The sequence below is a fragment of the Calonectris borealis genome, chromosome 1, assembly GCF_964195595.1.
Source record: "Calonectris borealis chromosome 1, bCalBor7.hap1.2, whole genome shotgun sequence".
Classification (NCBI taxonomy): domain Eukaryota; kingdom Metazoa; phylum Chordata; class Aves; order Procellariiformes; family Procellariidae; genus Calonectris; species Calonectris borealis.
In genome coordinates this window covers 211,016,084-211,043,740 of record NC_134312.1, presented here as the reverse complement: position 1 = coordinate 211,043,740, position 27,657 = coordinate 211,016,084, and the positions used below count along the sequence as shown (strand labels likewise).

At 42.3% G+C, this 27,657-nt stretch overlaps 1 protein-coding gene across 1 annotated transcript in view; it reads left to right on the top strand.

The window, feature by feature from the left end:
* Nucleotides 1–25,886, top strand: part of TYR (tyrosinase) — a 52,229-nt gene extending 26,343 nt beyond the window's left edge. Inside the window, exons 4-5 of the mRNA XM_075140482.1 lie at nt 17,053–17,234; nt 25,663–25,886. Coding sequence (XP_074996583.1) covers nt 17,053–17,234; nt 25,663–25,886 — 406 coding nt within the window. The remainder of the gene's footprint in view (nt 1–17,052; nt 17,235–25,662) is intronic.
* Nucleotides 25,887–27,657: the final 1,771 nt, after the last annotated feature.

Genomic DNA, 27,657 nt, shown 5'->3' with positions numbered 1-27,657 from the left:
CAGTAAAGTGTTAAACTGAAAAGCATATATGGAGCAATTTGTTAAAAAATATACTAGAACCCAAAATCTACACATCCTGATTTGCATGCCAGCAACACCCCATTCCCTAAGCTAACTTTATGGACAATTTCAGTCCCTGTGGACTCAATATACTCACCTTCATGCCAGTCCCTTCTCCTTCCACTAAAAAAAAAAGTTAGCATTATGTCAAAAGTGATTTTGTTGGAAAATACTTTAACAAGAGGAAATTTGATTTTCACTCCCAAGAGATGTCAAAATAAAAGCTTCTTATTTTTACTCTGTTTTTGAAACAGAACATTTTCATTTTCTCTTAAATGTCATCTCAGGTTTTTTAAACCAAAAAATGGCACGAGAAAAACCAAGTTGTTCTCTTGTTTTGAAATGTTGACAGGAAACAAGAACTTTTTTTAGCAGTTAAAAACTATTTGCTTCAAGAATTTGGAACATTTGGAGTGAAAGCATTCAAAAAGAATCATTAGAAATTCTTGTAAGGCAACACTAGGTTTCCAGACTTGTTTAATACATGAAATAAGATTCATTTCTTACCCTGAACTGTCTCCAGTGGGAGACAACGCAGACAAACACGATGCCTAGGAAGTATTATCCCCATTTGGTACATGGAAACTTAGAGACTCCAAAACAAGTGACTTAAGCACAGCTGAGATGGATTGTAACACAATGATATATCAGCTAATAATAAAGCAGTGTAAAAATGGAGAAATCACTGCATAAACACTAAGTGTATGATTAATTTTCTCCCTTGATATAGGCACAGCAAGACTCTCATTGCTTTCTGAGGTATGTTTGCAAAAAATGATGACACAGCCTAAAAGTCATATTTTTCTGGAGTTGAATGAACTATGGCTTGGAGCCCCATGAAATCTGTTAGACAAAGGCAGGTCAAGAGGCTGCCTTTAGCAATATACCTCCTCCCACAGTAACAGTAAACCCACAGTGCTTCTGCATTGTGTCAGCTCAGGATCTCACTGTCTGTGCCCAGCACTGTACCCTCCCAAGTACCTGCATAAAGGCAGATACTCCACCTGCAGATGAGGTGAAGTCATCTCCATAATTACCCCTGGCATGAAGGTGAAACATGGTTAAAGTCCTTCCACTCAGTGAAAGCACAAACATCACTGAGCTACTGCTATGCCCAGGGGTAGGCAAGTACAGGTTTTATGAGCAAAGCCCCTGGGATTTACTCCTGACCTAGGGATGTTTTGCACCATTTCCAGAACAGAGCTGAAATGATGGTATGTAGCAGGACAGCCCCTAATGCTCCCAAATACTACTTTACTTCATAAAAGCTTTTGCATTTTGCTAAAACATCTTTTGATATCTGGCAGCTGAGTGAAATCTTGTGGAAGCTGGTGGGTGTGACAGTCATTTCTTACTCAGGATGCATATCCATAACCTTTAGGCTGTCTTTTGAAATTAAAGATCTGGATTATAAAGTACCTTTGCACAAAAAAAAATTGAACCATGTTCACCATGCAGCAGAGAGGGGACGGGTGGGATGGTATCGGTGGGGGCTGTATGGTTTCAGTGGGACTGTATGCATATGCTGAATGCATGCAAGATGGATAAAGAGGGAAAAAAAAACACTTCAGAAGCAGATAGGGAAGGTAGCAGGAAGCCAAGGACAGCTGGAGAAGCACTTAAATGTGGTGATTGTGCAGTAGTAGCACAATATCTAAAGAAGCCCCCATAAACCGTTTTATCTGTAGGGCTATGAATAGTGAGAAGCTCGGTGTAGGAGATTACCTTAGACCTTAGCCCTTCTGTCCCCAGGAGCTCCCTTGTCCCCCGGCACCTGGGCTAGTGAGAGCATCAGCGCGGGAGCTGATGACCTGCTCACACCTTCACTACCTGTTAGCAGGTAGGCCTGCATCAGAGCCACAGCTAGCAGAACTGCTGGTTTCTCCCTCTAAGGAAACACACCTTCAGCATTGGCTAAGCTGTATTCTTCTCGAGCTGCAATGCAGACATGTCCCTTTGAGCCCCACTTATAGTCAGTAGAGACTATAATCAGAGAGTCACTGACTAGTGACCTAGTGACCAGCTCCGCTGCAAACATTTCTGCTGAGGCACCTTTTTGTCTTTTGATTGGATGAGTCCACTCAAAATACTTCTTTTTATCTCTGCACGGTACCTAGCACAGAGGGTTCATTTAAACTCAAGTTGAGAATACAAACAGCCACAACACATGCAATGTAATGGGCATTTGACCCATTACTTGTGTATGTAATAAGACTGAGTCTGGGAAAGTTATCTCCCCACCTCCAAAGCTCTTGGGGGAATTAATTACATTTTTGCAATGCATCCTGGGTGGCGGTTGCCTATCAGACTTCTTCTCCCTGCCTCATGTGTATTACATGGCTCCTACTGGGAAGAGAGCCCTGATCAGCATGCACAGCTATGTCCCACCAGCAGGCTCTGAGGCACGGCAGCAAGGTAGCCCAGCTCTCATCCTTCTCTGATGCTTAACAAAATCACCTCGTTACCAGCAGCTGCTGTGCTGGAAGCCACCATGTCACAGAAACCAGCTCTGTTTTACCAGGAGGGACATCAGAGGAAGAAAACTGCTCTCCAGTAGAGTGTTTCATATGAGGGTGGGCCAGGAGTGACTTTGGTCACAAGATTTATTGGCACACAATTATGAGATATAGAGCAGATCAGTACTGAAGGGGTGGGAAACTTGAGCACGGAAATTTTTAGAAATGAAAATAGGGAAGGATTTGTCTTAATTTTGTTTCCCTTGGGAATGTCTATAAGTGTGCAGGAGGACACATACTGCCTCTGTTACCAGAAGCTCTCGGTTGGCACTGAACTGGAGCTGCTAACCTTCCCGTCTTAACCTCTCAGGCTTAGTACCATGTTAACCAGAGCTACTCAGCTTGTTTGATGGAGCTGACTCACTCAAAGTGGGCTCAGTATGTGGGTAGAGTGAGTTCACATCTACTGCAAAATACCACATAAATATACCCATGGAAAACAGAGCGTAAGTGGGAAGGTTGGGGTGTTGCTGAGAAACACAGCTCCCCAGTATCTCTCCTTTGATATTCCCGTGTCTGGGGCTGAAAGGTAAATCATACACCGAAGCTGGCCTCTTAACATCTGTTTCAGTAAGGCTGGGCAGTTCCTGCTACTGCAATTGCAAAGCACCCAAAGGGATTCAGGAACAGCCTTGGAAGGTCACACTACAGGTCTGTCTAACCTGTACCATGGCTAGAGTGGTGGCGAGAGGCGAACGCGAAGGAGTATAAGTTTAGAGCAACCCTCCTCCAGAAGACCTCCCCGCTTTGCCTGTTGGACAGACAGGGGTTGAGTCTATATAGTACACCTGAGGTTTCATCTGCGCCTAAAGTAACCCACACTCTTAAATAAGTCCTCTAGCAATCCATAGATAGACCATACAGAATGGACAGAGAGAAATAAGGACAAGGAACAGGCTCTGGAGAGAAATGTTCTTTTTATCAATTAAGCATATATAAAACCTATAGTGCTGCTGATACACCTTGCTTTAGGGGAATGGCAAGAGGAAGGTTAAACAGTCACCTTCTGGTTTATATGTGAAATACAGTAGTTGGCAATCTCACCTGCCATGTCATTATTCAGGCTAGATGTTTGTATGACCCATTCTTGCTCTTAAAAACCAACAATATAGGAGGTTCAGTTCAAATAGTCCCATTTCAAGTGCATGCTTCATATCACTCTTACTGCAAGATTTTAGTTCAGCCAACGCAGTTATAGAATGGATCACTTTGTACACTTCATATTACGCAAGCTATTAGTGGTTTTTAAAAAGAAAGGTTACTTTGCCCTGAAACTTGGCAAAAGCCACATGGTTGGTCTTCACCCATTCTCTTAATGTTGGAGGAGGAGAAAGCTCTCCCTGTGACACAGCGATCAAGACGAGCTCTGATGCAGACAGTTAGCATAGTGTTGAATTTCCTTCCTGCAGCACTTCTGCAATAATAGCTGCTGTAATTGTTCAAATTGTAAAAAATCACAGGAAAACATGGTACTTTTCTCACCCACGTGTAGCTACCTTCTATTCATCAAAAGAAATTATCACTTTGCTCCCGTAGATGTGATTTATATATTACATGCCCTTGTGAACCTTAATAATGACAATCTCTCAGTCTCAAAAGAACTGAATTACAGAGCACAGGAGTGGGTTACATAGAGTCAGTCCAGCTACCTCCACAGCAGTCCATTTTAATCTGCTTGTTATCTTTCTCTTAAGGGGAAACTGGTTATTAAACTTTGGAGCAGCTGGCATTTGTACTATCTCTTACTTCAAGTGATGTTTTTCTGTTAGCTGCAAACCATGGCAAAGAGGAACCTGAGGAAGTTGACACAGCATATACACTCCAGCAAATGTTAACTTTTTTTTTCCTATGCAACACATGCTTGCATTTGTATTTCCTTATTTGTAAAGCACATAGGACACACCATCACGTCTCATCTGTATCTTGGGTTTTGCAGTGTTGGACAGCATTGGAGACCTAAATATGAATGAGAAACAAATATTTCTAGCCAAAAATTGTCCTGATTTAACAGCAAGGGGTGAAAAAACACACATGATGACAGCTATTTTAAGGAACAAGAATTTCTCTCCTACACCTAGGAAGAGTCATTGCCGGCTTTCATTGGTGTAAAACAGAGGTTGGCTTGACTAAGAAAAGTGATAGACTGTAGATCAGATATCTGATCGAATCTCAGCCCAGCTAAGCCTCACCTAAACTCACTATTTCTTTCCAGCAGAGGTGCAGAATAAGATTCCACAGGAGTTAGCTTGCTTTGTCAATAACTGGGTTACGATGAGGCCCTACCTACTCCCACACTAGAGAATACTGACATTCCTCTGCACAGATTCCTACACAATTTCCAACACTCAGCTCCTGCCTTTAGTGTCGTGAGCAATGTGTCGTGCTCAGCTTATCCATTATCTCCTTTTCCAGTAGGAATAAAGCTCTTTGTATTGTAATGCATCAGCAACCGATCAAATATAAGCTGGGCTCAGCACTTGTTTGTTCAGGCTACCCAGTTTTCCGAGAAGGCAGAAAACAAGAATATTTCTATGAGGTTCGTTGACTGGGAAAGTGGGTTACAGGGCTGTCCAGCAGGTTAGGCTTTGTGGTACGGGAGCTGTGCCCCAGACTTATACGCAATGGCGTCAAAGCCCCAAGCAGCTATATGGATTTCCTGGGAAGAGTTAGGCTTTCGCAGTGTGGCTCATGGAAATCGGCACAGCAAATGGGGAATAGAAATGCAGGACTTCAGCAGCTCTCTCCGAGAGAGGAGCTGCACTTGGTCCTACACCACCAGCAGCAATCTCTGCTCAGGATCATTTTATCTGAATCCCCTGCAGGACTCAGGTGACTGAGGAGCTTTTTCTCACAATAGAGGCTGGAGGAGCTGCTGCCTTTTTTATTCTAGAAGAGAAACACTTAAAGCACTACATGATTATTGGAGCAATGACTGGAAGCTGCGTAGCCCTCTGCAGATCTGAGAGATCCAACTGCACCTTCTCCAAATGTCTATGGATATCTGAATTGTTTGACATAAAGAGGAACAGTTTCAGCTGGAAAGGCTGAAGACCCTTTCTCTTCCCCTAATCCTACAGAGGTTTTGAGGGCATTTTAAAGATAAGGGGGAAAAACTAGTCTAAATCGCATTGGTACAGGGAATATTAAAAATATCTCATAACCCCAGCGGCTGCAGTAACCTTGAAGCTTTCAACAAAGTAGGACATGGGCAAAGAAAGTGGCATTGATTATCTCTTAGATGGGATTGGTTGTGTGGGACTATACCTTTACCATCTCCCTCCCTCTTGTTTCCTTTACCTGACACTTTCCAAGCACCCAGTTTGTGCAGTGCCATAAATGAGAACAAAGGAGATGGAAGGAAGTACAGATGCTTGTAGCAGAATAGTGAAGCAAAGCCGTGCCAAGATCCTCAGGTGCCACATGGCTCCCCAGTCCTGGTGGTACTTTGTAACGGATGGGAAGGTGCACGTTATTTTACCTCATCCAGAGAATGGTCCTTCAGGAGGCAGCCTGCAGCCAATGTCAATCTGGTTGAATAAGTAAGGACTTGACGTCATCTGCACATTGCTCCTCAGTGTTGCGGGTGATCTAGTCCACTGTGGTCCACAAAAACAACCAACCTTTTGGTTCAGAAGGTGGAGTAAAGGGAAACAACACAGTAGGCCAGACCTTTCCTGAAAATGTATATTCATATTTCAGAGATATATAATCGATCTACATGGGAATATATGCTCCAAGAAAAAAATCAGAAAAATGAGGGAACAGCTCCACTGGGCTAAACCATCCTTTTTTGCCTGTTTTGTACAAGTTTGTGTTTAAAGTTTTAGGGTTTAACAAATCTAGTAGCCCAATAGTGGTATGGCTACCACAGCTCCATGGTCTTGGGTCCAACCAGTAGCGAGGCTGAGTATGTATTCCCAATAGGCACACATACACACAATAGTTATATATATGCATATGCATATATGCACATATATATATGCATATGTGCTTGACCAGCTACATAGATCAACACAAGATATACAGCACTCACACAAATCCAACGGCACCAACAACCTCATCCTCTTGCCCTCTTCGGCTGACCAGGATGAAAGTCTCTTATGCGAAAATACATACACGTATGTATACATATACCTCCTCCAAGCTCAGGAGTGATGCATCCCAACAAAGAGGAAGTCAGGCAAAAACGCCAGGAGGCCTGCATGGATCAACAAGGAGCTCCTGGACACACTCAAACACAAAAAGGAAGTCTACAGAGGGTGGAAGCAAGGACAGGTATCCTGGGAGGAGTACAGAGAAATTGTCCGAGCAGCCAGGGATCAGGTTAGGAAAGCTAAAGCCCTGAGAGAATTAAATCTGATCAGAGACATCAAGGGCAACAAGAAAAGCTTCTATAGGTACGTTGGTGACAAAAGGAACTCTAGGGAAAATGTGGGCCCTCTCTGGAACAAAATGGGAGAGCTGGTTACCTGGGATATGGAGAAGGCTGAGGTACTCAATGACTTTTTTGCCTCAGTCTTCACTGGCAAGCAGTCTTCACTGGCCCTTGCCCAAGCTGCAGAAAGCAAAGGCAGGGACTGGGAGAATGAAGAACCATCCACTGTAGAAGAAGATCAGGTTCGAGAACATCTCAGGAAGGTGCACAAGTCCATGGGACCCGATGAGATCCACCTGCGGGTCAGAGGGAACTGGCAGATGAAGTTGCTAAACCACTATCCATCACATTTGAGAAGTCGTGGCAGTCCGGAAAGTTCCCACTGGCTGGAAAAGGGGAAAAATAATCCCCATTTTTAAAAAGGGAAAAAAGGAAGACCCGGGGAACTACAGGCCAGTCAGTCTCACCTCTGTGCCTGGGAAGATCATGGAACAGATCTTTCTGGAAGCTATGTGAAGGCACATGGAGGACTGGCAGGTGATTCGAGACAGCCAGCATGGCTTCACCAAGGGCAAGTCCTGCCTGACCAACCTAGTGGCCTTCCATGATGGAGTGGCTACATCAGTGGACATGGGAAGGGCTACCGATGTCATCTATCTGGACCTCTGTAAGGCCTTTGACACGGTCCCCCACAACACCCTTCTCTCTAAATTGGAGAGGTATGGATTTGATGGGCAGACTGTCCGGTGGATGAGGAATTGGTTGGATGGACGCATGCAGAGGGTAGTGGTCAATGGCTCAATGTCCAGATGGAGATCGGTGACGAGTGGTGCCCCGCAGGAGTCCGTACTGGGACCAGTACTGTTTAATATCTTCATCAATGACATAGACAGTGGGATTGAGTGCACCCTCAGCAAGTTTGCAGACAACACCAAGCTGAGTGGTGTGTTTGACATGCCTGAGGGGTGGGATGCCATCCAGAGGGACCTGGACAAGCTTGAGAAGTGGGCCCGTGTGAACCTCATGAGGTTCAACAAGGCCAAGTGCAGGGTCCTGCACCTGGGTTAGGGCAACCCCGGTATCAATACAGGCTGGGGGATGAAGGGATTGAGAGCAGTCTTGCCGAGAAGGACTTGGGGGTACTGGTGGATGAAAAGCTGGACATGAGCCGGCAATGTGCACTCTTAGCCCAGAAGGCCAGCCGTATCCTGGGCTGCATCACAAGCAGCGTGGCCAGCAGGTCGAGGGAGGTGATTCTGCCTCTCTACTCCGCTCTGGTGAGGCCCCACCTGCAGTGCTGCGTTCAGCTCTGGAGCCCTCAGCACAAGAAAGACATGGACCTGCTGGAGAGGGTCCATAGGAGGCCATGAAAATGATCAGGGGGGTGGAATGCCTCTCCTATGAAGAAAGGCTGAGACAGTTGGAGTTGTTCAGCTTGGAGAAGAGAAGGCTTTGGGGAGACCTTATTGCGGCCTTTCAGTACTTCAAGGGGGCTTATAAGAAAGATGGGGACAGACCTTTCAGCAGGGCCTGTTGCGACAGGACAAGGGGGAATGGTTTTAAACTAAAAGAGGGTAGATTTAGACTAGATATAAGGAAGAAATGTTTTACAATGAAGGTGGTGAAACACTGGAAGAGGTTGCCCAGAGAGGTGGTAGGTGCCCCATCCCTGGAAACATTCAAGGTTAGGTTGGACGGGGCTCTGAGCACCCTGATCTAGTTGAAGATGTCCCTGCCCATGGCAGGGGCGTTGGACTAGATGGCCTTTAAAGGTCCCTTCCAACCCAAGCTATTCTATAATTCTATGATTCTCTGAGATATATATATATACATACACACACCCCCACATAACTGACCTTAGATACCCAGTCTACTCAGTAACTGCCCCTGGATCCCCTGGTCTCCCAGTTGCCTGACCCACAGGCAGACACACACATGCACACATGCACAAACAGGTCTCTCCAGCAGCTGGCCCAGAGACTGGCACAGAAGTAACTTGACAGTGGTACTGCAAGGGTTTGTGGAAGAGGCGTTGTGCCCAAGGATGCTTGCTGCATGCTGCAGCTTGGAAGCGATGGTGGAAGCATCTGGGACTGGACACAGAGTGAGCACTGTAGCCCAGGGCAGTCCTCAGCGGTGATTCAGCAGGGAGGGAGACATGGCCTCAGAGGCCTTGGATGGGTTTCTCACAATAATTGAGGGCAGCATCTTAATTTTTAATCAGACACTTGCATTATGATCAGTGCAATTTGTTTACAATCTGCCTGAACGTCCCTGTAGTGTCTTTAGCCAACTTAAAGCAAAAAGAAAAAAATGACACTGCAATATAACCGCATACATTGGCAAACAGTCCAGTGCCTTGACTTTACAACCTCAGCATTAGCAGCTCTTCCAGGACTGAAGCACCAATGTTTCTCCCGAATGCTTGAGATGGGAATTACCTGAGGTGACTTTGTAATACCAGCTGACTAGTGCCAACTTTTAAAGTGATGACTACTGTGTAATCACAGTCCTTGGACTGGCATTTCAGCTTTCCTCAGTTTGTTTCCTTTCCCCTTTCTTTCCAAATGCAAATACATGTTGCTTGCCAGATTTCTTTTACAGAATGTCAGTTCTCATAGTACTGAAATAAATTGTATAAATAAGCTCCAAGCAACAATGTTCTGCCTTCCTTCTGCCATAGTCAGCCTGATCTAGCCTCCGTCTCACAACTGTAGTCTGTTTCAAATCTGGCACAACTAATGACATGGCTTCATATTTGAATGTGATAAAGTTATTAGTGGCTTACACAGTTGCCATCTAGCAGCTGAACCGTGAGTACTGTCTGTGTGCAGGCTTAGCTGAGGCATGGATTTATCAGGCTACTGAGAAACAAAGGGCATAGTTTCACTGTTGCTTTAAGTCAGCTTAATCTGGCATGTATGTTAAGAAGAAACAGTCCTGCTCACCAATTAGTGCTACCCGGAGGTGCTCACTTCTATTCCTCCCTGGTGCTGATACTGGCCACCATGCCAAAGCATAATGAATCAGGTCCGTGACTTTATCTCACCTCAGCCATCCCAGAACAAATGAAAACAAATGAGATGCTTGGTTTTAAACCAAATCTGTTCTTCAATCTTGGTTATGGCATGGTTGTGCAAATGCTTACAAGGAAAGTGAAGACAAGAAGGTAGCAGGAAAGCAGGACTGTGTCCCCTGTAGTCCATACCTCCAAGTGGTATGGACCTAGATTGACCATGACCCTTCACCCTAACGGGACTATAGTCCTCCTACTGGGGACACCTGCAGTGTCACACATGTTCCTGGTTGCATGGCAGAGGTACCTCATACAGAGGTACCAAACCCTCTTCTTCCCCCTTTCCCTCTCTCCAGCTGTTCTTAATTGCAAAGTAAAACACACCAGATTAATTTCTCCTAGAAAATCTTCCTGAAGGGCCAGTTAGGTTTACACTATGTGTCAGTGTCTTTGCGGTAGTTCAATACCAGGAAATCTTTAATAACGGATATTTAAGGTCTGGTTTCTCCTCCTGCACTGCAATCGGTCAAGTGTAGCTCTGCTCACGGCTGTGGAGGCACGCTGTTAGGAAACGGCTCTTAGGAAAGATTCTTTTCAAAATGATAAAGAAAATGCCTACTCTCATTGTTTTATTCTACTTTTTCCAGGTTTTAAGATTTCTTTCCTGTGAGCAGCATCTTTTTTCAGAGCACACAACACTATCTGGAACAGTATGAAGTTATCCAGCCTATATACAGCAGAGCTCTTATACTCTGCTTGATATTTCCCACTGGCAACATAAACCCATTTATTTCTTGAGTCATCCTTTCATTAGCTATAATCCCATTGCATATATTATTCATAGAATAATATGAATTCAGAAATATATATTGGTGGCCTTTTTTTAATCATCCTCAAATCAATCTTATTTTTCCCTCCATTCTATAAACCAAGTTTTTTTTTTCAAATTAATTTTCCACTAAGGCTCATTTCATTTCACTTTGTATAATCTGGTATGTATGGAGCAGAACAAGGAAAATATTCAGGTCTATTTATATGCAATTAAATGGAAGTGATATATCCATGCCTTTTATAGATGGCTTTAATTTTCTCTGTAAAAGCACCTTACCACACTAAAACTTCTTGCGAAAGCAAAGTATATTTCCCCAGAATGAAAATTTAAACTGCCAAAGCATCAACATACCAGGTGGGAGTCTTTATCACTTTTTACCACATACCAGTTCTTGAGACCTATCAGTGCTGGTACACACAAGTATTGAGCTCACGAACAGTTAGAGAGTTCTGTATACATAGCAAAAACCTACATGCTTTGCAATAGCATAACCTTACTCCAAGAGGCATCATAGTCTGGTAGGCACAAAGTGGTGCCATAGCTGAGGTCCCACTCCACCGCAGCATACCTAGGGTGAACATAGGTAAGTCATTTTTACTCTGTTCCTATTTTCTCTAAAATAATATGGGGCCTCTAACACTTTCTAAAATGTCTCTAATATGCAGAAAGAATATTCTTTGCCTTTATGACTTTTTGGGAATCCCTCTGACCAGATAACCTCCCTTAGCTATTCCTGCATCAAGCATGTGGCTTCTGACTGAACCAGAGAGTATAATTGATAGTGAATTTATCATGTCCCTAGATCAATTTTTCCAATGTTTAAATACAAACACTGAGCCTTGTTTTAGCTTAAATTTGTCTAAATCCAACCCATCCTACAATATTAAAATACTGTTTCTTACCACAGAAATAATCTTTGCATAGACCGTTGATCATCATAATCTAGTAATCCTAAAATTTTCAATATTTACTTTAATAAAACAACCACTACAAAATAATTTCTACTTCGAAAGTGCAATATAGAGTGATTGAGCCTTTTTGAGTTCTAAATGTGAGACAGGGCATCTTTCAAAATTCAAATTATTCTCCTATCTCTTTCTGTTCTTCAGCCTCTTATTTGGGACATGCAGTTTTGATTTCTTCAAGCAAAGGAAGGAGCCTTCCACACGAAAACAGTCTTTGCTCTAATCTAGATGGAATTATTTTTTAATCTGTCCAGGGCCTTTAAATAAAAGCTACCTCTTCTAAGTCACTTTTGCTTGCTGCTGAAGAAATACAAAGGACATTAGGGCTATCAGGAGACTGATCTCCATTTCAGTTAGTTCATTTCCATATATTAAATTTCTATTTTAAAGTTTTAAATTAAATTTTTAAAGTTTTAAAATTCTGTTTTAATTTTTTTTTTTAAAGTCCTGATTGCCCATAACCCTTGTAGGTAAGAGTTGTCACTTTGGAGGATTTATGGTTTATTCCTGCTAGATCCCAGTTTGGGTTCTCCCCATTTCCGTTCCCTGAATAAAATTCCTGATGACTTTTGATTAGCTCTTCTCTTCTTTCCTTTATCCCTCCTTGTATTCCCCACCACTCTCACATCCCATCTGCTCTCTTCGGCACTGCCAACATCTCCCAAATGACGCCAGTCTAGCTGGGGTTGCAATGCTAAAAAAGTCTCCGTGTCTGGAAAATGTCACTCCTATCTATACAAATAACTAATTATCTGCTTGCCCCCTTTGTCTACATGCTGAGGAAGAAAGTAACCAACCAGACTGCTGTAGGAGTCAGACGGATTTCTCTCTCACTGAACTTCTGCCCAGTACTATTTTTGCACAGAAGAAATATGGAGATTGGATCTGATTCTTTAGCTGTCTTTTTGTTACCTTTAGTCTCATTACGTCAACAAAGGGAGGAAAAGTGGAATAAAATGGTCCTTCAGATGTCATTTAATTCACACTCCTGCTTTGTTAGGCTCTCAGGGCCAGGGGAAGACATAGAGGTTCATATGAAGAGAACATAATAGCAGTGGTTTGCCAAGATAACCAACAATTCCAGGGAGTTCAGATCTGCTGTTCTGCCACAATCCTGGCTTTTCTACCAGGAACTTTGTCACTCCACGAAGGGACCAGCCAATTGCATCAGCATTTTTTCTCTCTGCATATAGCTTTAATTCTGCAGCCCTAACTCTTCCAAGTTTGCAGCTACTAAGCAAAGCACAGAAAACAAGTGTATATTTTCAAGGTACTAAAAGGAAATAACTTATAACATGACTGCTTTTAAAGGAAGAAAAGAAAAACTTCTATCAACAGTAAGTGGATCAACATCTGCTGATGGAAGTACTGATTTCTCTCTGTCATGGAAACCACATGCCCGTTATTGGATAAAGCAACCGTTTCAGTAGGCCAAGGCACATGAAAGAATTGTCAGATGATCCATCACAGCTGTTCAGATGTGTTCTCTTTGCCTACAGAAAAGATAACACTGCATGAAGGAGAGCACATCTGATGCTAACTGCCTTGAATGTAGCCAGGGATTGAGAAAGCATCTTATTTGAGGAAAAGGGTATCCTACAAATGTAATTCAGTGGTCCCAGTACTCTGAAACAAAAGACAGTGTGATTATTTTCTCCAGATATACTCTTTTTTGGTCCAAGACTTTTTCAGTTAAGACAAGTCCCCAAGGATGGGGCACTGTGCCAATGTCACTACCTGGCTGATAGCAAAAGCCACAGGCTACTTCAGGATTTCAGTTTTCCTTAAAAATGTAGGAAGGGAGTTAACAGCCTCAGTCTGGGAGTCATAAAATGTAACTCTCTGATATGAAATGGTTTATGGTGTCCAACAAGAACTATTTGTACTTCACAACAGAGATAAGTTGTACCCTCTCCATGGATCTTCTCCCCAACTGGATGCAATTGGGAGGATTCTTTTTCCACTCAGCTGGGAAATCTTTTTTGAAAGGCAAGGGTAAGGTTCCTTCTTTCATAACTTTTACAAAATGAGAGTAAGGCAGGGAAATGGCAGTGCCCCCCTTTTAAAAGGAGAAATACAAGCAGATGAGGATGTAAAAATTACTACTGATATATTAAATCTGTCAGTTTTCTCAGGCAAAAGAAGAAAAACATGAAGATCCTCATGAAAATACAGAGCATCATGCGTTATCTTGCCAAGAAAAAATGAGCCCATCTTACTGAACAAGCTGGGAACAAGACTTTAAGTAGAAAGAATAAATGCAACTTCACCCAATTGCTTTATTAGTGAGCAGAATATGATCCTAATCTTTCAAAGTGTCCAAAAAAAAAAAAAAAAAAAGCTAAGATAAATGCACAGGGACAGCTATTCTAAAAGGAGTAATGGAAAGTGTGACTCTTAAAACTCTAATGGATGTTTCTGAGATTTCTACAGTGGCATACAGATATGTTAGATGAAACAGATTTCAGTAAAGATTATATGATTTTATGCTGGCTAAAGGAGAGAACTGTTCATAAACTACTCAATGAATTGTGCAACATATCTTGTGCATCCACACAACTCATCATATCATTAATTAGAGGCATACAATTGCATCTAAATCTAAAGATCAGCTGCAAGAGCAGACAATTCAATGCTCTTGTACTGCTAAGAAAAGCTTGATATCTAATGTGGGAACCATACTGCAAATGAAGGAATCCAAAAGTACATATGTTCATTTCCATGGAAATGTTTTGCATTTGCATTCTGCTTGAAAGATTACTGGCCTAAAGGATTCTTCCTGAAACTGCTTATGAAACGGCAACATTTAAGTCATCCAGAGAGGATGCTGCATTTTAGGGCATGTCATACAAAGCTATTTCAGGCGAACGATGACTTCTAGCTCTGAACCTTGTGCTCATCAGCCCTACAGATTTTCAGAACATGGCTGCTCAGCATTTTCTAAAAATCAGGCCCCAATGCTCAGATTGAGCATTCAAAAGTTAAGGTACGGATCATCACCAGACTTTGAAAACCTGATCCAAGTCCTATCTCTGCCTTCTTCTTAAAATATTACCATGTTCCCGTAATTGAAATACCTCTGTACCTCTAACAGCCCTGTGCTGCAGAGAAGAGCTGTCTCAGCTCCCATCTACAATGCCAGGAAAAGAAGGCACTGGTAGCCAGGGTGCCTTGCCCAAGACATCAGTAAAAGCCAGGCAGGGAAAGGATTGGAGTCCACCACACACCCCTACTCCCCTCAAGCTAAACTAATGTCTTGGTTTCCTTTATATTGTGTCTTTTTCAATGATTACTGGATTTCTCTATGCTGTTCTCCAAAGATGTAATCTGATTACAGTTTCTGTTCAAACTTTATTGTGATAACTGCAGCTGAAGCCTTGATATCATTGTTTAAATTTATCCATCTGAAAGCTTCCGCTGAATATTATTATTCTGACAAAAGTTTTTCTAGAAAGGGCTGATGAAATTAACTGAAGAAGAGAGCCACAAATGAAGATTTTAATCAAGATTAATACCTGCATTGTTAAGGTTTGACAAGATGTATAATATAGTGATGTTGTCATCTATTAAATCTTTTGGTCCTAAAAAAAGCACCAAGGCTTTGGCCCTACCTCTGTTTTGATGAGTGTGAGAGGGCTTTAATTTGGTGGGGTAAGCAGAGTGTTTCTCAACATTTCTGCCCAAAGACAGGAGGTAAAAATCTACTGGCAGAATCCCTGGATGCTCTGCAGGGATCCTGATACTGCCGAGCACTTGCATTTGGGTCTGTGTTTCTGAAATAACTTCAGTCCCTGAACAGCTGGTTAATAATTATAAGAGGGGGGGAAAGTCTGTGTCCTCCAGCCATCGGCCAGTGTCAGGGAGCAGCAACTGTTGAGCCAAGATCTCAATTAAAGTACAATCTACAGGCCTCTTTAGACCATTTCCACCCCTCGTAACTGATATAAATTAATTCAGTGATCCCTCCCTGAGCTTGATGCTGATAATCTCCTCCTACCAATATCTTCTGATCAAGCCTGGGGTCCCCTTTCTTCACATATGAGATACCTGCATCTGCTCCTCTTGCAGCATCTGGCCAACTCCCCTATTCCAACCACCCAGGTGTCTGCTGACAAGCCAAGGTCACTGTGTAAACAGCAGGGGATCAGGGAAAGGATTTGAGGATTGAAACAAAGTGAAGAATTGAGCTGAAAAAGCTCAGACACAAGGGGAGGAGAACTGAGAATGTTTTGGAAGGTTGTTAATTTTGCTTTCCAAACACATAGAGTAGTTGACTTGAAAATGTCAATACAAACTCTTCCCATACTGCAGCCTTTAAGCTTTCTGCTTCCAACTTAAAGAACAGACATACAGCCCTGCGGTGACAGACAGCTAATGGGAGAAACTTTGGCAGAGAAAAATGGAAAGGAGCAGCTGAGGTCAGAGGTGTGGGTAACAGCTTGTATTGGGTTTGTGTGGCAAGGTTTTGGTAGCAAGGGGGCTGCAGGAGTGGTTTCTGTGAGAAGATGCCAGAATTTGCCCCTATGTCCAATAGAGCCAACGCCAGCCGGCTCCAAGACGGACCCGCCGCTGGCCAAGGCTGAGCCCATCAGCGACGGTGGTAGCACCTCTGGGATAACATATTTAAGAAAGGATAAAAAAAGCTGCCCAAAGGCAGCTGGGAGAGAGGAGCGAGAATGTGTAAACCAACTCTGCAGACACCAGGGTCAGTGAAGAAGTTGGCTGGAGAAAGACTCTTTCCTGATAGCTGACCTGCTTTATCGAGTTTTTGCACTCATACAGATTATCCCTTCTTCCTCAGATGTTTCCACCTCCTTGGTGATATCAAACCAACTATGATGTAGCCATACTTTAATGCAGGCATGAAAAACCTTGGTAAGAAAATAGAGGAAGGGGAACAGGACTGAGCAGCTGGCAACAAAACCATTCACAACCAACCATAAATATTTCTGAGGGTGAGGAGAAAGGACTGAGGTCTTTAATCCTTTTCTCTCTGTCCTTCACAACCGTGTGAATTCCTGAGCTGAAACTGCAGTCACAGTGAGACAGTGAATTGCATTTATGGAATTTAAAAGCATATTCAGCCTCTCTGCAGCACTGCAGGCCTTTGCTTTTTATAGGCTTGTATAGGAACTCAGCACTGAAGCAGCTAACCCCAAATGATTTGGAAAGCGTTACACGCACATGAACACACGTCCCCAGGGTTCACAAAAAAAAGCATCAACACTTTTTTTTAATCTTCAAGAAGAAAACTTCTGCCATTAATTGACACGCTTTTTCTTCTACAGCATTTTTGAACGATGGTTAAGAAGACACAGGCCCATGCTAGAAGTTTACCCAGCAGCCAACGCACCCATTGGGCACAATCGAGAAAATTACATGGTCCCCTTTATCCCCCTTTACAGAAATGGAGAATTTTTTAAACCCTCAAGAGAGCTGGGGTATGACTATGAGTATCTGCAAGAACCAGGTAATGTTACTGTTTTGAGTAAATGTCAAATTTGTTGCCTATAACCTGAATATTTGCAAGAAACAGGTAATGTTACTATTTTGGGTAAATGTCAAATTTGTTGCCTATAACCTGGAATATGTCTGTAAAATGAGAAGATATTAAAAAATCCTTCTGTTCCAGATTTTTCCCTGCATATCGTCCCAAATTGTACCTGCTTGTTTTCACATTTCTGGTCTGATGCAGAGTCAATATGATACCATTAGAAAAGTTCCAACCAAAAATCACTCACTGACATCAATCCTATCTATCCTAGCCTATTAAGAGCAGAACCTGACCCAAATAGTCAACTCATGATCAGAACTGTGGAGAAAAATTGCTGGATTTTGAGTCTGCCATTTGCCCAGCTCAGCTGTTACAGTGCAACACAAATGGGAACCACCGGGATTTTCAGATTTCTAGACATGGTTTAAAGGAGGGCAGATGCAAAGCTCTCTTTCTAGTTTACAAATGTAATCTGATCTTTTAAATACCTGGAGTAAAATTCACCGCAGCACCAAAGGCCAACACAAGGTCTGTGAAGCACTTAAAACAGTGATCCACTGACTTTGTGATTGCCCTATGGTTATTTATATGAACACAACTTAATAATTCACAATGCTTATTTCATTTAATCAAATTAATTTTGCACTTCTTTAGTGATGGTTTTGACTTGCATTCAAAGATAGTTTTGAGTTGAGCGTCTTGGCACAAGGAGGACAGAGACCCTTGGGGCTGTAGCTGCAGGGGAACCTCAAGTAGACCAGGTCTTGTGCTCAGAGTAGTGGACTTCATAGTTTCACTTGAGCAGTACAGGCCTCCTTATTGTCTACGGGAAGGGTTAAAATCTGTTAAAGATATAAAATTTCCTGGAACTAAGGATTGCTCAGGTATTTTGGCCCAATCCTTTATAAAACTGGGCCATTGGAACGATCAGATCTGTTACGTTCACCACCGCCAAAGGCTACCCGGCACGTGGGATGCAGTTATCCTTGCAAAGCATTGGCCACTGAACAGGTAGGTTACCGGGCATGTTTGCTGTTCCTGTTTGAGGCAGAAAACTTTCTGTGAATGTGTCTCTTCGATTAAAAGGCAATTAAGAGCTGAAAGTCCAATTACTATATAGCAAAAGCACCAGGGATGTTTTAGCAATGATAGCATTCTTATGGCTTACTTTTTGTCTTTATCAAAACAATATTAGTTCTCAGGGCATCCCTGCTTTTCTGACAGAGTTTGCTTACTAATGGGGGTGTATGGTTTCTGCATACATAAACTGTCCAATCATGCTTTTATCTTGTTCGTTCACTTCTCAAGTAAAACCTAGCTTGTGATTTAAAGTTATTCAGAAAACATGTTTTTGGTTATTTTATGTGTAATGAAAGGAATCTGCAACTCTATAATTGTTAAGACTGTTTTAGTACTGCAACCCAGGGACAGAAGTCAATATTTCTCCTAACATGCTATAAAAGATTTGGTTAACCCCAAGTATTCAGACAGAAAATAATCTAATAAATGCTTCAAATATAATATCAAACTTATTATTTTGGTCTTATTAGTAGTGTTTTTGCCTTTTTATTCATGTTGCCATAATTTAATTCCTGATCAAGACCAGAAATATTTATACATATTTTTAATGAAAGCCACTAATTTCCTAAAACCACATTATTCCTAAAATTGTACCACTAAACAAAAGTGCCAAATACCATGACTTTCAGAAACACTGAGTCGTGAATTGGTACTGCAAAAGGAAGCAAATGGTAAACTATTTATCATTTAACAATTCACTTCTGTTACTTCCTGGTCCCTTCCCTTTTCCCAGGAGAGCACAAGGTCCTCAGAAAATGAAACTCTTATTAAATTCTGCCCATGTTTTTAACACAGAGGTAAGGAAAGTAGTTCCTTAATTATTTTGAAAGATCAACATAAAGAGTGAAATTCAACCTTGTTTAGAAAGCCCAGATAATCCTCGGATGTCGCTCAACCCCTTGTTAAGCTCACTGAGAAGAAGAGAGCTTAAGCTATTTCTTATCTGAAGGAAAGGACTGGTTACAAATGGAAAATAGGCTGGAATCCCAAAATGCAGATACGGATTTTCTCAGTACTCCAGTGTTTAAACCCAGACTTTTCTCCAGGTAGGAATGCTGGGTTCCTGTTCAGAGGAACATAAGAGTGAACAGGAACTTCTTGGAAGAGGAGCTGAAGCAGGAAAGCCTGCTGACCCTCCCTGAAAGCTCCCGTGTACTGAAGGGAGAACAGAAAGTCTGTGACTGGCAGCCAGGAGTTACTAGACAAATAGGAAAAAGTTACAAAGGGAAAAAAAAATCATAGCAGTGAAGATCTGGGTGGTTGAGAAGAGGCAGCGTTTTTGCAGATCTTCCAAACGAGGGGGAAGAGGAAAGGCAGAGGAAGAGGACCGCGCAGAGTGAGGAATGAGCACACAAGACCTGGCTCCGTCCTGTCCTCAAAACCTGGCTTGTTTGCTTTTGGAGGAAAGCAGCAAGGGCAGCACTAGCGACTTGGTAGAGATGAAGCAGGACTACACAGAGCATGATGAGGCTGGTTACAAGAAATAAAACTTGGCAAGAATCCAGTGACAAAATGGCATTTTAATGCAAAATTATACTGTTGCTGTTCCCCTGAGGAAAAGCTGATGCCTGGAGCCCTGCTTTCCACTGAAAAGCAAATCAGTGTGTGACAGTATGTGGTTATTTTAATTGCAGCTTCATTTATTTTTATACGTACGACAGCCCTGAAGCAGGAGTGGTCACAAACAGTGTGCGTGGAAATCCATCCCTCAGGAATCAAAGACACATGTCAGAGTCTACTTACTGGGGAGCTGATCTGAGCAGAAACCAGAGCAGACACCCAGCTTTCCTTGACATGAGAACCGTGAACTGTAAAACTACCACAACCCACATGGCTTACTGAAAACCAACATTTGTTAGCATCAATAAAAAAGATTTGGAAGACTAACGGCACCACCTAGCAATAGCTGTCAAAACAATTTTCTGTGGCAAGAGCTATTCCAAGCATTTACATTTCAGGGTCTGGACTAAGTCTCTTCTATTTTTTTTTTTTCTGCCAGAAATAGGAACAGATAAATCCTTAGACACAGCCTTGACTTTTCCCCAGAAAATCTTCCTCTCTCAGCGGGAACAATTTGATGACCACTACATGTGTAGCTGAGTGATTTACATTTGTTTTGGAAAAGCAGGCAGCTGCCCAATTATAAACCCAGGAATCTAACCATCAGTTGCAATTTTTGGACATCTTAACTAAGGGCAAAGCAAGGGATAAGAGCATTGTGATTACAACGTAGAAGGCCAGGTTGCTCAGGGATGTGTTGCAGGAGGAGATCTCAGATCCAGAGTCTGGCTGCAGCTCATTTCTATTTCTGGCTCTTGGTTGCAATTCTGGCAATTTGCTTGCAAAATCACATCCAGGCGAGTAGAAAATGTGGCAGCTGGCAAATATGGTACCACCATGGAGGGACTCCGCTGAGCGTCCCGACTCAGGAGCACACACTGTTGGCCACAGTGTGAAAGGGCAATGTTATGCATGTAAGAGCCTATGATAAAATAGTGATGCCGGGACAATAGGAAACAATTAAAGGTGACAGTACTTGAGAAATGCTGGCTTGGGAAGTGGTTTACATTTCTGAATTAAATAAAAGATGAGAAGAGAGCATTTTGGCCCCTGGTTTTCTTCAGGCAGAGATAAGGAGGTGAGAGATTAAGGTTAATTAAAACAGAAGGAAAGAACTAAAGAAAACAGGATGAAAAAATATATCCTGCAGAAAAAAGAGTATGAGCAGATATTTTGATGGTTATATAATGATGCTTAACGGAAATACGGATTTTAAAAACTGTTGGTTGTTTTTCTTTTTCCTGGGAACCATTTAGGGTAGGAAACTATCTTTTGGTGAGTTATTAACACCCTAGTAGCATTTAGTGTGGTGATATTAGGTATCCTATAGCCAGATCTCACCTCTTTTCTGAGAAATTTATATAAGTAAACTGTGAAAGAGCGCTTATGAAGTGCAACTGTTAACTGAGGTTGTCAAACAAAAAGTAAACAGTATTGCTCTATAAATACATACAGAAATATTTTATTTATCTCCTCTCAATACTCCAAAGTAATCAATTTTTGCCAGTAATCCACCCTGCAGATGTGCCATCATTGCCAGCGAGTGGGCAGGACTCCACAGCAATGTTACTACGCAGAAGTAACAGGCAGAGACAACTCTAATCAACTTCAGCACTGAAAAATGAATTATAAAGCTGTTGTTAGCCATGCAGAAATGGTCTGATTCTCACTGTTTCTAGAGACAGTCACATGATGGAGGGTGGGTCGTAGTTTCCTGATTTACCCACCTTGGGCTGAAGGCAGAACTGAAAGGGAGCAGCTGGAGTTTACACCATTAGATACTGTAGCTCTACCATAAACAACCCACTGCCACACACTGGGTGGCATCTCTTGCAGTCCAAAGACAGTGGACTATGGCTGACAGACTTCTCCAGATTTTCTCTCATTGTTGTCAGAAGACAACATTTCAAAAGACTTTCCAAGCTGGAAGGAGACCCTGATTAAGTTAGTGGGAGCTGTGAACTTTCCATCGCTGCAGAGACAAGTGATCCTGCCTTAAGACAGACTGAGGGACTCAATAACTTGGATCCCTCCCAGCTCATCTTCCTAGTTTTTGATTGTGGAAATCTCACTGGTATTTCCTTTGACCACCCAGAGGGACACAATCAGTGAATCTCACACACACACAAGAAATGGCAGAAACCAAATAGGAAGAACTTGCTCACCAGGATAAGAAAGACGTTGCAAGCTTGACCTAATAAGATATGTTTGTGCTGCCTCAAGGTTTGCTTTAAAACCTGATGCCCATTAACTACCCATGTTAGGGGTAGAAAAGCATGTAAAATGGAATAGCAAGACTGCCAACATATCAGTGGGGCACATGGCAATAGATAAATGATGGAAAATTTGTTTTGTTTATTTCTTGACTGGCCAGAGTTTTTATTTCTAAATTGTGGAATTAACCCTGGAAAGACTTTGTCATCCTCTAGTTTACATAGAAGGAATATCCAAAATATATAAATATTTTTTCAAAAAAAAAATTAAATATTAAGGGTTTTTTTTCATCCTTGGGATCCATTAGATCAATAATGTAGTTTGACATTACCACAAAAGGAAAATCTCAGGATGCCCAATAATAGATTGACCATAGCACGTTTCTTCTTCAATCATCATGGAAAGTCCACATTATTACTCTAAATATAGGAGACACATTTCTTCACCTTAAAATTACACTGTTGTGGTTTCCTACCCTCTCAATGACATCCAGCAACCCACACAAAATGGACTGCCTGGTATTTTTAAACTACATTTTAAAAGAACGATCTGATATATTGAGTAAGAAATTATTTGTTGCTGTTACCTAGAGCTAACACTCTCTTTGAGAAGAAAGAGTATGTCAAGAGTTAAATGCTAAGACCATGGCTGAGGTTAATCACTGCTATTTTCCTAACAGAAAGAGCAAGATGAGGAGATATTGTTGGTATTAGTCACTAATAGGAGGGTAGATATCAAGCATCAGCCCGACCTGCCTTCCTCTTGCTTTGTCATGAACATGCTGACTGAAAGGGCAGTTTTAATTGATGTTCATGGCAGCTTCAGGTGAGGATTATCATTTGACTCTAAACACTGATATAAAAGGAATGGAATTGGTGTTGGCTAATGCCTCCCACAAAGCAGCTATTTGTTGTCGTCCCCCCCACCATCCCCTTGACACTTTTCCAAGGTAGTCATCAGCAAACAGTTGCTGCACTCTTGGGCCTTTCACAGTTAAAGATTAAAGAATTATGGTAATGGAATACTTGAAATCCCCGTTTGCATGATTTTGGCTGGGCAGCCAGTCCAGTCATAGGTTTACTGTTGTGTTATAGTCACAGATTAACAGATTATAGGGTGTCCTGGGGTGCTCCATCCTCTGACACCCAAGAGTTGCCATGGCAACTTTATGGTAGTGATGCCAAACACCTTTTGTGTGGCAAAAAGAAACAGGCAGTAGATGCCAGGAGGTGGCTTTTGGCTTTGAGCTAATTACAGAAACTGTACAGACTGAGATTGAAAGAAAGAGAAGGGCATGTTTGACTGATTATCAGGATATAATAATATAGATTAATCCCTTCTGAAAGGGCCTGCCATGAAATGTGACATCTCATCATCTCAAAGTCATGTTATGTTTTACCAGGAAGAAGATAGCTCAGAGCTCCAACTAATATTGATGGAGGAGAGAGATGGTTGAAGGACAAAGTAGGATTTTAAGATGTCACTTAGAATCCTCCATATCCCAGATAAATTCTGCAAGGAAGACAACTTTGTGATAATTCTCTTTTTCCATAACATTAAACCAGTATCAAGTTCCTGTTATGTATCAATTTTCTTTTATCGTATGCATACTCCAGTTTAAATAGCCAGATTGTTTCTAATTTAGATGTTTGCAATATAAACATAAAAGAGTTGAGTTAAAAAACATTGGAGTTACAAAGTCAAGCACATAAAGTTAAGAAATGCCAGCATTAAAGTTGTCTATATAGCCATAATTCACCCTCCACCTCTACACGTATGCGTTATCTTTAATTGCACACTATTTTTTCCCCAGACCCCCACCTCATTCACTACACAGCATAGACAGCATTAAGAACCAGATGTCCAATCCTTTTTACTTTTGATTTTCGTTTTCTCAGTTAAGCAGTGTGTAGCCTAATGTATGATTTATTGCACACTTTTAAAATGCTATCATGAAGATGTTTCCTCTAACACTTTTCTTTGGTGCTGATCACTATAGCAGCTGAGTCCTGCAGAAATATTAATTTATATTCACAATACAAAGGATTCAGTGAATGGTACTGTCCTCATTTGACAGATGAGAAATGAAGGATTAAAGAGACAATGTACCTCATACCCAGAGGTTTGTGGAGTTCACTCTGAAACATCAAGAACCTAATTTTTTTGTAATTCTTAGTGTTATATAGCATTTATATGTCTAATGAGGTCAGAAGCAGAAGGCTGAACATGCAGGTTCTTGCAAATACAATCTCAGAATACAAAGTTGGATTAACTGGAAAACAAGGATCAGAGAGATAGCAACCAAACATTCCCCAAAGACAAGCTGAGCTGTAGGGACAAACAAACTACATTCTGCCTAAACTTAGCCTAAAATGGCATTATATCTCAGAAAGTGATTCAGACATCAAGTGCTAAGGATAACTTAACCTTAAAGGTGCTGCAAACCAAAAGCATTTTTTCAGAGCACAGTGCACACAACAGCATCCACTCAGAAGCACCATGATCCAAGAAGATATATGGGATTACTTTTCTGGGCACCAGTGAAAATGCAAGATGGAGGAAGACATTTATAGCCTTTGTGGGCGTATAACACACTAAATATGGTTGAGCACATCTAAATCAGTCCAGATGCATGAACACTATTTAAAAATAAACCACAATAGGGCGTCCCTCCATAGGGGTCCCCTTTTCTTTCCTTAATAGCTAGTAATTACAGCTAATAATAGTAATTACAGCTAGTAATTGGGAGATATGGATTCCAAATCCTCCTTGGCCCAAAGGGACAGGTATTCCCATTTCTCAAATTCAAGGCAACAGGTTGTTGGGTGCACTGTGAACAGGTCACTTTCCAACCTCTACCGTGAAGTGAGAGTCCCGTATGGCAGAGCTTTCATAACTCATTAAGCCATAGTGAGAAAAACAGAGAGACACACACACATTCATACCACAAAGCAAGAAGGCAGCTGATTATCTAACCAGTGAGAAGCTGCCCTGGATTCACCAAAAAAAGAGGATTTCTTGTGCAGAGAGTGGCCAGAGAATTGTCTACTGCCTCTCCCCACACAAGAACTAGCAAAGGAAACAAGCAGGGGGCAGGTTCAAAATTAGTGAAAGGAAGGTGTTTTTTTTTTCCACTCAGTATGTACTTAAGGCAGGGATCTCCTTGTTGCAAGAAGTTGTGATAAAAGTTCAAAGAGCAGCTAGAAAAGCTGATGGAAGGAAAAAAAATCCTCCAATGACTATTATACACAACGACACCACATCTGGTTCAGGAAATCCCTAAGCATAGTCTTACAGTTTTGACAAAAACATAAAGAGCACTGGGGACAGTGAACTCTGTTCCTGCCTTTAATATGAAGATTGAGAAACAGACTATAAGGATTCAAGAGATTTGTTCAAAACTCTTTGTGACCTTCAGACAATTTCTACCAATGTAGTCTCTTTTTTCACTCAGCCCTCCAGTATTATCTGTTATACAACTTCTATAAACAGACAGTACACTACATCATGTAAAAGGACCTCTCTTTTTCTGTTTTTTTTTTTCCCCCAGCACTTGATTCTTTCCAGGAGTTTTTAATACCCTACCTTGAGCAAGCCCGTCAGATCTGGGCTTGGTTGGTTGGAGCAGCTGTGATCGGAGGCATCGTTACTGCTGTGCTCACTGGGCTCATTCTGGCCTGCCGGAAGAAAAGAAGAGGAACTTCTTCAGAGATACAACCCTTGCTCACAGAAAGTGAAGATTACAACAATATATCTTATCAGTCCAATTTCTAGAGGCCTCCAGTAACTCAGTGATGTTACTAAGGTGCTAATCAAGCATGCAGTGTTTGATTCATGTTTACAAATACCTTGTTGAGGTGTGCTGCATAAGCAGGCTGGAGAGTCTTGCTCCTCAAGCCTCTTGTAACTTCCAGTGTTGTAGTATCTTATCAGATGAACTGCTACAAAAATCTCCCAGATCCAACATAAGTTACCACGCCACCTAAAGAACACCATGTATTTCCTATGCTTGATTAAATAATGCTCCTATAAAACCAGACCGGCTCGTGTGTTGGTTGCTTTAATGTATAATTCTCTGCTCTTTCATTTGCTCTTTTACAGCTGTAGGCTCTAACCCAGCAGCCCAATCCATGTAATTTGTGCATGGATTTACGGAGAGGTGCCTGACTGCACCATCGGCGCTACCTTCACTCTGTGTTTGAATGTAAGAGCAGAAAGAGCCCTTTAATTTAGTAAGTAAAATATGTGGTGTCTCCAAGCAGAGTGAATGACCCACAGACATATTTTTCTTCTAGGATAGAAATATTTTCCCTCTAGCTCCTGTAATGTCCTGTTTGTCATTGATTGAATGCCATCAGCAGCAGAAAGCAGGCTCAGAAACCTCTTCTCACTTGTCTCAAATGCTCCAGGTAGTCGTCTTCTATACCATCTTGCATTCGTTTGGGGAGCTGAGAGGTTTTTAGGAGATGAAACCTAGTCTCACTGTCTCTGCCTCTGTTCAGTTTGACTTAACAATTGCTTATATTATGGTTGACTTTTGGTTGCTCAGTACACATATATTCCATTCAGGTAATCCATACATAACAAAACAAGGTGTGGTGGGTTGACCTTGGCTGGATGCCAGGTGCCCACCAAAGCTGCTCCATCATTGCCCTTCTCAGCAGGATAAGGGAGAAAAAATATTACAAAAGTCTTGTGGGTTGAGATAAGGACAGGGAGATCACTCAGCAATTACTGTCACGGGCAACAACAGACGGGATTCAGGGAAATTAGTTTAATTTATTGCCAATCAAAAGTCAGAATAGGATAATAAGAAATAAAAACAAATCTTAAAATACCTTCCCCCCACCCCTCCCTTCTTCCTGGGCTCAACTTCACTCCCGAATTCTCTACCTTCTCCCCATCAGCGATGCAGGGGGACGGGGAACGGGGTTGTGGTCAGTTCATCACATGTTGTCTCTGCCGCTCCTTCCTCCTCAGGGGAGGACTCCTCACACTCTTCCCTGGCTCCAGCGTGGGGTCCCTCCCACAGAAGACAGTCCTCCATGAAATTCTCCAACGTGGGTTCTCCCCACGGGCTGCAGTTCCTCACAAACTACTCCAGCGTGGGTCCCTTCCACGGGGTGCAGTCCTTCAGGAACAGACTGCTCCAGCGTGGGCTCCTGTCTCCACGGGTCCACAGGTCCTGCCAGGACCCTGCTCCAGCGCGGGCTTCCCACGGGGTCACAGCCTCCTTTGGGCATCCCCCCGCTCCGACGTGGGATCCTCCACAGGCTGCAGGTGGATATCTGCTCCACCGTGGACCTCCATGGGCTGCAGGGGGACAGCCTGCCTCACCATGGCCTTCAACACCGGCTGCAGGGGAATCTCTGCTCCGGCACCTGGAGCACCTCCTCCCCTCCTTCTTCACTGACCTTGACGTCTGCAGAGTTGTTGCTCTCCCATATTCTCACTCCCCTCTTCGGCTGCAATTGCTGTTGGTGTTGCGCAGGGGTTTTTTTCCCCTTCTTAACTACGTTATCAGCTACCACCGTCAGTGATGGGC